This window comes from Colossoma macropomum, unplaced genomic scaffold, assembly GCF_904425465.1.
Source record: "Colossoma macropomum unplaced genomic scaffold, Colossoma_macropomum, whole genome shotgun sequence".
Lineage (NCBI taxonomy): Eukaryota > Metazoa > Chordata > Actinopteri > Characiformes > Serrasalmidae > Colossoma > Colossoma macropomum.
The window spans coordinates 23695952-23708191 of NW_023494802.1; the positions used below are offsets into that span (position 1 = coordinate 23695952).

At 39.2% G+C, this 12240-nt stretch overlaps 2 protein-coding genes across 3 annotated transcripts; one reads left to right on the forward strand and one right to left on the reverse strand.

The window, feature by feature from the left end:
* Positions 1-1474: 1474 nt before the first annotated feature.
* Positions 1475-6023, forward strand: lmod3 (leiomodin 3 (fetal)). Its single transcript, XM_036590754.1, has 4 exons — positions 1475-1905; positions 2691-2968; positions 3112-4650; positions 5154-6023. The coding sequence occupies exons 1-4, from the start codon at positions 1725-1727 to the stop codon at positions 5199-5201; spliced, it is 2046 nt and encodes a 681-aa protein (XP_036446647.1). The 5' UTR covers positions 1475-1724; the 3' UTR covers positions 5202-6023.
* Positions 6024-7239: 1216 nt separating this feature from the next.
* Positions 7240-11559, reverse strand: naa10 (N-alpha-acetyltransferase 10, NatA catalytic subuni). 2 transcript variants are annotated; one of them, XM_036590682.1, is made up of 8 exons: positions 11374-11559; positions 10758-10856; positions 10593-10651; positions 9948-9993; positions 9723-9838; positions 9579-9623; positions 9397-9481; positions 7240-7636 (listed from the first exon to the last, which is right to left on the reverse strand). In XM_036590682.1, exons 1-8 carry the CDS (start codon positions 11392-11394, stop codon positions 7433-7435), a joined length of 675 nt encoding a protein of 224 aa, XP_036446575.1. In that variant the 5' UTR covers positions 11395-11559; the 3' UTR covers positions 7240-7432. The 2 variants fall into 2 exon arrangements, with proteins under 2 accessions (XP_036446575.1, XP_036446576.1); XM_036590683.1 differs by having other exon boundaries at positions 11502-11545.
* Between the last annotated feature and the right edge of the window lie 681 nt (positions 11560-12240).

Sequence of the window (12240 nt, forward strand, 5' to 3'; positions counted from 1 at the left end):
AAATGTTTTATTTGAGACTTAAAACAGATATTATCATGTAGTTTACCTAATATGTAGCAGTTTTCTAGTGATTCCTTCAAGAAACAGCCTGTTCAGTCTTTCCATCCTGACACAGAGTTTCTGCTGTTTTTCAGTTTGTGCTCACTGATGCCTTGAACATACTTAAGGGATTGATAGGTATAGCTATATCTGGAGTTCAAAACATAGCAAGTGTTGATGTATTTTATGCTGTTCTGTGTAGAGAAAATGACGGCATTTATCTATGTAAAAGTAATTCAGCATTTACTTCTATGATATTGCGCAAAAGCTACATAGGAACCTATTCATTTTGGGCTAGCTCAGGAGAGGTCTCTATTATTAAAAAAAAACACTTAAATGTAACTAGTGGCAGCAAGGTAAGGCAACTCAAATGCTGGGTTATCCAAATGCTGATTGACCAAGAGAAAATAGCCCATCAGCAAAACTGCCTCAGCAGAGTGTTTGGATAAAAAGTTTTGTTTCTCTGAAAAATATAGCACTTGAATTTTACATGCGAAAAATAAAAACCAAAACATTACACATTTAAATAAGCTATGCACTGTATTCAATAAGACATAGTGACTATGTGAAAGGAGTCTGGGGGGTGGGGTTTTGTTTGTTTCAGTCCTAGTACATCTGAGTCAGCATGTTTTTATTTTTATTCTGATACATGATATGCAAACGACTAGAGATCTCCTGACATTATATTATAATCACACATTACTCAACTCACAATTTATAAAAGAAAATTTACTGACTGTTAAGTCCGTATCAGCCTTTATAAACATCTATGTGGTTTATTGTCTGTTGTCATAAAAGGCTTATGTAGGTAACAGAACCTAAAGATGTAACAAAAACATTTCAACCAGCAGTGACATCTTCAGTTGTCTTGTTATATGACAGAAAACACAGACAGCTCCTCATTTCTGTCAAACAGATCAGTCACTACCTTTGCAATCTTTCCATCCTGCCATGAATTTCTTTTTTCAGTTACCCAAGCCTCTTGTGTACATCAGAGATATTATTACTCTTTCCACAGAACTCTTTGGGATCAGAGGCGGAGCTCCATAAAATGAAAAACGGTGTGTGCTAAATCACACCCTGTACCCTTCATGTTGACCCCTCTTTATCTAAATACAGGTTTTATGTTCATGGAACATAATCGTCAGCAGTGTTACTTTTTCATATTTCTTGATACAACTGCAGTGTCCCGTTTAATCAATGGTTTTGAAGTACTGCTCCACTTCTTGTATATTGTGTAGCCTATTTTCCAACTTACAGACAACTTGTAGACATTTTGACGCTACGTAAAAAGTCCTAAAAAATCAGTAAGATGGCTGTAGGGAAAGCGTTTAGGGGTTGGGTTTGCGGAGTTGGAGTTGCGGAGGCTATTTGACTGGCATGCCCACCTGCTTCTGTCTTTCTCCACCCCCCCTCAGTCAACTGCTCAACTGAAGCACCATGGACTACTCAGCTGACTCAAGCTGCTGAAAAAAGAATATGTTAGTATCTCCCCTCCTGTACCATAAATACCTTCCCCTCTGTCAAATGGGGATAATTATAGACAGGCATAGGGCATTGAGGGATTCTCTCACCCATTTGGAGTTCAGGCTGACATTCACGACATGCAATAGCTCTGTTACTGCATTAATTTCTGCTTTTGGTTCAAATCGTGTTTTCCTAACTGAAGCTGCATAAGACTGGACATGTCCAACCACAGTGACCAGGACCCCAACATAGAGGACATTGATGAAGATGAAATTCTGGCAGGTCTTTCGGCCGAAGAGCTCAAGGAACTACAGAATGAGATGGAAGTGATCGCCCCTGACGAGAGAGTGCCAGTGGGGATGAGACAGAAGGACGCTTCTCATGAACCAGTGGCTCGAGGTACTGCGTGTTTGGGGTTTTGCTGCGTCATTTACCATGTTGTTGCTTCTCATATTTATGGTATTTTCCTGTATTTGTGATAGGGGGGCATGATGATTTTGGAATCATCTTGGTATCGGCAGATAACTGCTTGAAAAACTATTGGACCGATGTTTAGATTTGGCTGATGTTTCAAATTGATATTTGATAACACGTACTGTCCTCAGGTAGGGCAGAATGTTGAGGCAGTGCCAAGATCCTGTGCTGAAATGTCGAATGTCTATGTTTTATTCATTTTACTGTATTTGTAACTTTATAGAAACATGTTAGACAGATGTAGTCCTTTTTTCTACATTCTGTACATGTTGATGAATCGGCATCGACATCAGCCAAAAAATATCACCACAATCCCACAATTCTTATATTGGTGCATCCCTAACTCTTGATATCTGAGTACAGATACATGTACTATAGACTGTAGTAACTTTCATGATAAACTTCACAATTCATCTTACAATATTTTAGTTTTTTCCACCTCAACATTAAATGCTGACATACAGACAGTTAGTACTGTGTAACCTTTAGTATTACTCTAGGGCAGTGTTTCCCAAACCTCCAACAATAAGCTGATTAACTGAATCAGGTGTGTTGGAAGATAAACTACTAAACTGTGAAGGGCGGTGGGACTCCAGGACCAGGGAAACAGTTTTATGGGAATTTTAAGTATATTTAAAAAACATACATGAGGGTCAGAGATCAGGTTAATCATATTTGCCTCTTCTTAACATTTCTTTTTCTTAATTCAGATAACACAAAGCAAGGATCTGAAGATGAAGAAGAGATTGATGAAGATGCAATTCTGGCAGGGCTCTCCGCTGAGGAGCTCAAGCAACTCCAGAACGAGATGGAAGTGATCGTCCCTGACGAGAGAGTGCCAGTAGGAATGAGACAGAAGGACCAGACAGATAAACCTCCAACAGGTTCATTTGACCACAGATCACTGGTGGACTACTTGTACTGGGAGAGAGAGTCTAAACGTTTGCTAGAAGAGGAAAGAGTCCCCGCAGTCCTGCTGCCAAGTCAGGTACGATAGCAAATCTAATAATGTGACAGACAAGTTTGCATACAGTATGTACCAGTAATGTGAAACCATATTATTTAAACATCATGCTACACATGGCTAGAGGAATGATAGCTTTACATGTTTTTTTTTTTTGTTATTATCAGAAAAAAATGGATGAGGAAATCAAGAAGGAAGCCAAAGGGGATGAAAATGTTGAAGTAGATTACATGTATGAGGAGATAGTTGAGGAGGTTGAGGGAGGGGATGGTGATGAGGTGATCGAGGAAGTGATTGAAGAGGTAATAGAGGAAGTGGTGGAGGTGGAAGATGACAAGGAGGAGGAACGAACCAGACAGCCCATTAAAACAGAAACTGAGGAGAACAGCACTGTTGCGTCTGTCACCTCTCAAGAAGTCTTACAGCCTCCTCCGGAGTTCTGTGATTCAAGGAAGGAGGGAGAAGCTCTCAGATCAGAGCAGAATGGGGGAGAACTAAAGGCAGCTGAAGAGAAACAAGCAGATCAGCTTCAGTCTAAACCTGCTCCCTCGGCCTACGAGAACTGGGTTCCTGAGAAAGAAGAGAGAGTCATATCTAAACTGAAGATCCCAAAGCTTGTGCTTGGTGATGGCTTGATCAAAAAGACAGCAAGGCCTTCTGGAAATGAGACCAATCTGGAGAGCACTCTGGACAAAATTCGCAAAAACAACCCCTCCGTCACTGAGGTCAACCTCAACAACATTGAAAACATTCCCAAAGAAATGCTCCTGGACTATGTGGAGGCCCTCAAAAAGAATAAGCATGTGAAGACCTTCAGCATTGCAAACACAGGCGCAGATGAAACCGTGGCCTTTTCCCTGGCCAACATGCTGCGAGAGAACAGGAGCATCACCACCCTGAACATTGAGTCAAACTTCATCACTGGAAAGGGTATTATTGCAATAATGCGCTGTCTACAGTTCAACGAGACTCTGACAGAACTCCGCTTCCACAACCAGAGGCACATGCTGGGCCATCACGCAGAGATGGAAGTGTCCCGTCTCCTCAAAGCCAACAACACACTCCTAAAGATGGGTTACCACTTTGAGCTACCTGGGCCTCGGATGGTGGTGACAAACTTACTCACCAGGAACCTGGACCGTCAGCGACAGCAGAGGAAGGAAGAGCAGAGGCTTCAGCAAATCAAAGAGCAACGGCAGATCATGGAGATGTATGAAAGCCGTCTGAACTTGCCTCCTGGCCTCCTGGAGATGTTAGGAGGCTATATTCCTGAGATGGCACTTCTGCAGACTGCACAGGATCTTCCAAATGCTTCTCAAGATTCCTCCCCGGTATCAAGTCCATCTCCACAGCTACGCAAGGTACACCACCCTCCCGGGCAGCCTCCCCCCAACTCAGACTCAGGTTCAGGCAATCTGCTGAAAGGCGTACAGCTTAAAAAGACTCCAAAACGTCGTGACCCACTGCTCGAGTTAAATCAAAGAGAGGAAAGAAGAGAAGGAAGGGCTAACATTCAGCTACGCAGCACTCCTAAACAGAGGAGCACAATGAGGGAGGAACCAGCAGAAGACAAAGCCAACCTAAAAGATGTAATAAAGACTCTGAAACCGGTTCCTAGAAGGAGGCAGCCACCTAAAGTGGAGCTAACACCACGTGACCTGCTCCTGAACGAGATTCGACAGAGCAATGTGGCCTATCTAAAATCGGTAAGTGCAGTTAAGGCGTCTCAAATTAGCACTCAATTACTGTCAAGGAGCTCTATGCAACACTCCCATTAAAATAGCTAAGAACCTACATCAAAGATGTAACAACGTGTTGGGGGTGGGGGTTACTGCTTGTGAAATAAGAAAATGACTCTGTTCTCACTTGTCTGAAGTTAAAGTATGTTACCATTTTAAGTATTTAAGTAAGGTGAAAATACACTTTCATTTAAAACAATTTCATTTTTTTGAACAAATATTTATTGCCAAAAATATGGACGTTTTTGGGGAAATTTTCCATTAAAAATGAATTATTAGCTATTATAAGTACTGCAACAATATCTCTTTAACCGATGAACCATTCATGACTTAATTACTTATAATATGGATATATAATGTGTGTGTGTATATATATAAGCCCCTGAAATTCTTATCTAACAAAGTACACAAAGAATATAAAACATAGGTCATGTGCTGTACTGATGTTGAATTTACTGTTCAATCGCCAGGTACCACTTCCCAAAGTTCTGGAATCAAGTGAAACCAGTCTTTTCTGAGGAGAGGATGCTATCCGATGGACCGCATAAAATAATACTGCCAGCTGTCTGAAGAAACAGGACATACAGACGATTAAATCTGCTCTGATAAACACATGGAGATGTAGGGGTAGGCGCGTCTTTAACTAGTTCAATAAATGACCTCCAGACATCCCCCACCAATTCCTTTTTCACAAATTAGGCCCCTTTTTTGTCAATATGGTTATCTACTAAGTGTACCTACAGACAGTGTGGTTATAATTGAGCACACATGGACAAGAGCCATATAGTGCAGTGGCAGCACAGGCTGGAAAACTTGATTTACTATTAAGAGGTCTGGATGAAATCCAATAGGATTTCTTAACCAAACTATTAGTCTGTAACCCTTATTATACATGTTTCCCTAATGTTTTATCACACTTCTAGCCAAGTAAATTAAATGTATTTTCAATAATATTCACTAGTTGCTTTAATTTACTGTATTAGTGTGAGATTGTTTAGCCTTAGTTTATATCACATTGTGTTTTGCTGAAGGCTTGGAATTAAATGAGCTTCACTGTGTTTGGTCAGTAACACTTTTTGTGGTAGAATACAAATTTGAAATCATTGTAATAGCCTGGTAGCAATGCGTTTCCACCCACATTTCACCTCAGCACTATTTGGAAGCGACTCAAGCTAGGTGAAAACATACTAGTGCTTATTTAAAAAACTGGTCCTGATTTTCGTTACTAAGTAATACGGAGGTCCTGCTTTGTGCGTTGGTACTATTACACATATAGAACATATATTTACATTATTTATACATATATATATGTAATTTATTTTCTATCTCAAACTGAAAATACAATTTGAATAAACAAATGTTGCCTTTTATGCCTTTGTTTTTTTTTTTTTGTGCCTTAATGGGGAATTTCATATACTATTAAAATTTGTGATTAAATGCTTAAGACGTAAACAAACTCACGTTTGTGAAATGGGAGCAATCAGAATTGTTCACAGTGGTGGTAATAGGAACCAGATGTCTAAATAGTTTAATTCTTCTGAAAACTCCCTCACATAACGTTATTATAAAGGTTATGCATATTGTTGCTGTCCAAAGAAAAACATCTCCAAAATGTTAACTTTACAGGAGAAGACATTGTCTTTATTTTAATGTAAGATAATGTAAAGAGATTTTATTCCAAGTAATTTTGAAGCATTTCTATTTAAATTTTCACACAATATAAAGGGTAGCTTCAGGGCATCATTAGGCAAAACAGTCCCCAAAGAAAACTTTTTGTTTCCAGGTTTACCATTATTTTAAGACACATGTAAGTTCACTGGTGGTTTTAAACAGCAGTGGTGTGTTGCAGACATCATGACCCCATCACTGTTACAGTAAACAAACTTGGCTCAGTTTCTCCAAAACAGCATTTCACAGTGACTTACATCTCAACAACTGAATCACGTGGAAATTTTGGAGAATCTGAGGACTTCCCATTTAGACGAAATGCTGCCTCCTACTGGCTAAAAATATTTTATATGCATTGGGCCTCATTCACAAATACCTTTTACGTTTTTCTTAAATTTGTTCTTGAGAATAGTCCTAAAAAAAAATAAATAAATAAAAACTCATTACGTGTCCTTCAACCGCAGAATAGTTCGCACTTTTCTGCTCATCAGTGTGCAAAGATTCTTACCCAAGAACAAAATCCCACAGAAGAAAACAATACTGAATGTCAGAATCTCTGTAAAAACTGCACAAGTGGGTTTTAAGATGAAATGAATTCTTAACGGTTAGTGAATGAGGCCCATTCTTCAGACACTATCCAGAACTGATTCTCATGTAAATGATTCACATTACTGATCACAGCAATTTAATTAAGACAGGAACAGACATTTAATTTTCACAATTTTAGCTGCAAGCAAGAAGACACAGAATAACAGGATTGAGGATGTTGAATGCCAGCGAGATGATCAGGATCATTCTGACCACTTTTGGGGCCTGTTTTACATCATAAACCTAACTTAAATGCCAAATCACAACTCCAGCCTATAACAAAAACAACATACAATTAGGTATACAGTGTCCAATTTTATTCACATATTTCTTTTACAAATATTCCAATAATCAGGAGCCCTTTTGGCAAGGCATCTTTCTTGCATGTTGACAATAAAATTAACCAAATACATAGTTGTACTAAACCAATTTAAAAACCTAAGGTGAGATGTTGGGAAGCAGGACAGAAGTTTTTTGGAGTCCAAGGTCATATTTAAGAATCGGAAGAAGAGTCTTTGACGTCTGTGCTCTCAGTTGCCTCACTCACTTCACTCATCTCTTTGCTTTCCCCGCCACTATCTCCATCACCCTCCTTCTCTCCATCCTGCACCGTCAGCTTCTCCACCAGCCCCGTCACTGCAGTCACCTGTGACGGAGGTGCTTCCGAGCCCCACAGACGTACACCTGGCTTCTGCAGCTACACATAAGATCCCACTTCAGTTTAAAAACACAATTACACAACACAGGATGCTTTTGCTCAATTAGTGTCATTCGGCATTCTAAAAACGACAGTGACGATCCAGTTGATGATTACATTCAATTTGTTACAGATAGCAATGTGCAGAACTAATGTTATGGAGTGAAAAACAGAAGACATGCGAGTGAAAAAGAATGGTTTGACGAAAACTAAATTAACACAATTTTCCACTTCCACTCTACAGATTTTGCTTTGTTAGTCTTTACAAAACACCAGAGGTCAACAGTCACCCAAATGTTTCCATAAATATGTGCCCAAAACTTTTCTTAACCAGCTGAAACCGCTTCCATATCTTCATTACAAAACTTGACAGTGTAGCTGAACGCAGCGGGTGGCCATTTTTAGGCAACAGGTGTCGTCTTGAATTCTTCCCTTCATGTGCATGAAAATTTCTGCTATTTCTTTATGTTTAAAAATAGAAATGTCAGAAATCTCAAACATGATCTAGTGTCCATCTTGCGAAACAAGGTTGAGCTTGCATACTTTGCGATTTTGTTTTGCCTGTCACATATGCTCCACTACTGCAAGCTCCATGACTACTGAAAACAATTCTATCACAGTTCTAGCTAAGGTGATGTGCAAGTCAGAATGCTGCACTATTTAAGGTGGAAAAAGAAAATTCAAACAAGAAGCTGGTGAGTAGGAAGCCAACTTTAGCCTTGTCCTCTTGTAAACCTAAATATAACCTGGATGTATTGGTGGTTACTAATAGTTAGTGCTACTGAAGAATGGGCTTAATGTTTTATAATTAGAAAAAAAAGTCATTGTTTATTTAACAAATGTGTGAAATACTAAACAGTAAAATATTGGTGTTTCTCCTGAAGCACACAGCTTACTTCTTGCTGCCTCAAACTTGTCCATCTTTGTTTCGTCACATGCCTCTTTTCTTTAATCGGCCAATCACAGGCTTTGTCGCGTAGTGTTTTAGTCTGCGGAGTTCGCCCAGTTGTATGTTTTCTCCACCAACTGTGTCATATTTTTTGCTGAAGCCAGGTGTTTTCTCTGCGAGAAGTACACTGACGCTTTTAACCATCACCAGGCACATGGTGATGCATGCGTAAACTTTTCTTGCATCCAGAAAAATGGAGACATGAAGGGATGAACTCACATATGTTCTTCTGTTCAGTGCTCTAATTAATTAGCAATGCCTTAAATCAGGTGCCATAACGTGTGCCAGAAAATAAACAAAAACCAAAAACAACACACACATACAAACACACACACACACAAACAACACACTCTCACTTTTCACAACCGCCCTGTGCTGCAGAGTACACATACAATGGCTCTATGGACTAATGTTCCTTGCTCCCAATTCTGATACTTTCAACATGATGCAAAAGGAACCCTGAGAAGCACTTTCATGATCTTCACTGGCAACATTAGCAGTACTGCGAACTGAGAGGACACCAATGCTGAATTTGGAAGCAATTTGCCCAGAAGTGCCCGTCTGTTTGCTTCCACAACTCTTTACATTCTCCTTTATCCACAGGATTGCCGACTACTGCTTTTTTTTCCCCATACCATTCTCACAAAAATCAAGTGTCTGCAGTTAACAGATATTTGACTTATTGAAACAAACAACTTGTATAAAGGTGTAGAGTGTAACTAATAAGCTGGTAACACAGTGTACACGGAAAATACAAAAATAAAAACTGAACGAATATTTAGACGACAACAACCACAAAATACAAATGTACCTCATCCGCCATCTGTGTGAGGTTCCTCTTCATGGCGTATGCATCCTCTCCATCTGCGTAGTATTTAGGCTCTACTTCACTTATCCTAAGGCACAGTGAGTACAGCAATACCTGAATATGTCTAACATATGAAAAAGCAAAGACTTGACTTTTTGGACAAATACGTAATGACAGACACTCACTGAAATTTAAGAGTGTTGGAGTACAAGTGAAGGGCTGCCCGATTGCTGAAAAACAACAGAGAAAAGAAGTATCAGCAATATTAGTGCTTTGTTCACAAATAATAAGACATGACAATCTAGAAAAAGACATTGTAGACATAATACCTTTTCCTAACATGTAGGGAGACATATTTGGCATTGAAATTTTCAATCATGGCTCGGCTGGCTTGGTCCATTAATTTCTGAGCCAGACCAAGACGTCTGTGGGACCGCTTAACTGCCTATATAAACACAGATTAATACACAACACATTACATTAAAGACAATAACAACTGAAGTACAGCAAAGTATAACAGAGGACTGAGATAAATGCAGTTTCTAATTACGCACTAGTGATGTAATATGTCCATGAGGTACATCATCAGGATCCTCCTCCCTGCAACAGGAAAGAATGGTCAATTCAAACTATTACAACCTTAAACATTTAGTCTAGGTATGGACACGAATATTAAAACTTTGAGTAGCAGCCAATGCCCAGCCAATATAAAAGTGAGCAAAATGATTTAATTGTTATTGTGATAAAACAATATGCTTTTCTAAGTGTATTGTAGATATTGTCAGAACATAAAAAACACTAACTGCATGTTTTATTAGAATAAGGACAATTAGTTTTTTTTAAGTGGATTTAACGCAGCACAGTATATGAAATATTTAATGAAACCATTATACTATACCATACCATATTGCCCACTCCTAATGCAATATTTCTCCACTAAAGATGAGCATCTAAATGGAAGCTATAACATTAAAACTACTCAAACTCTACTACCAAACAAAAAGAAATAAAAGCTAACAACATGACATCACACAATGTAAGTGTATGCAATTTACGCTAGATTTGTTACAGGATCCAGCATTTTTTCCTAATGTCGATCGATACCTGGCATTCAGTAAGTGCCATTTTTAATTTAGTCAAAAAACAATTGTTGCTCACATTAAGGCCCTAAAATATAAGCAGTGTTTTTTTGGACCTACATTTTGGCCAGCACATATCCAACGATCTTGCCATTCTCATCCTCAGCTATGTAGGAAAGCTGGAAAAAGAGCAACAACAATCTCACCAATAGCAATCCTGTCAGTGATAAACAAGACTACAGAAAGGAAGACAAACGGAAATTCTACAAGGAGTTTGGTACAAACCTGTGGCCATGACAGTCCATGATAAAAGTAGTATTTCATCTGATAATTTTCTGGAAGACACAGCAGGTTGCAGTGCTGCATGTTCATCAGATCCTCTGGCTGGAAGAAAAATCAAGCGACAGTAAGATTATGCAGGCAAAAGGAAGAGTTAAGCGCACTCAATCAGCTATTTTATGAACACACTATATTTGTCCACAAAAAGGAATAACAAGTTAGTAATATTTCCGTCTCTACAACAGTAACAAAATGAATGAGAATTTAAAACTGTCGCATGAAACGTCTTTGCTGCCTGTACTTTAAAGCCTGAACACACTGCCTATCAACAAGCTAACCCGCTAGCGTGAACTGGTAACTTCAGCTAACTGTAACTAGCTAGCTAACTGTAGCAACATTCTGTCTTTGTTTTATGCACTCATGGGGATTATTTGCGTTCATGTCACCGTACATTTACAGTCCGCACAACATAGCTAAACAGGACACAGCAGTGTGAGCAGATAGTCAGCCCGGTGGTGAATTCCAGAGCTCGAGCTGTCTGACATGCTAGCTGTGCGGCTAACTAGCCTCGCAGTTCAGTCAGCTACAGCAAACGACTTCTAACACCAAAGTTATCACTTACCCGCGCATTGCGAATATTCATTTTGAAAGCTGTTGAGTTTTCCTATCGCGCAACGAGTTAAACTATATTACAGCCGGACTGACACCAAAAAAGCCGTTGTGTGAGTAAATAAGTTGGTAGAAACTAACAGCGGCTACTGCTCCTCAACCGTGTTGCCCATGCTCGGAAGAGGCGTAAGCTTCGTTTCCGTTACAAAATAAAACATTTTTTTTTCTAGTTTATCCAACGTAAGTAAAATACTACATAAATGAGTGAAAGAACTACAAAAAATTAATTACATTTTATTATTAAGGAAATATGCAGGCGTGTTTAGTGAACACGGTAGACCTAATAGTAATTCATCCATTCACCCGTCCATTTAACTATACAACTGTAATATTTTGTATGGCATGATCCACAACCCTGAAAGAGGTTGGAGAAAATGAGGCTCTGCAGAATTACTGCACAGATAATAATATAAGAATCAAATTTATTTTAAGAAATAAGATAGAAAAAAGAAATAAAACTTGTAGAGGATCTAGATCCAAGTCTTCATGTTCTACAGCATTATATCTGGCACTCTCCTCACTGGGTGTTTATGAGCCTTTCTGTATAAAGTCTGTTTGACTTCATCATCCCTCTTCCTCTTCTATCATCAGAAAGGACTCATCATCAGAGCAGGCCTTATGCTTCCTCGGCTTCTGTGGTACAGCAGCCCTGGTCTCTTTCTGCCTGGAGATAAGCTTAGCCATATGCTCCAGGTAGCTCAATTGGTGAGCCATATGCCTCTACTTCTGGTACAGCATGGAAGCATGAATGTACCAAAGCCAGGAGGACTGCTGCCTGTAGAGCTCTTGGTGGAAAGAGCAGCATTTGTACTGTCAGAGA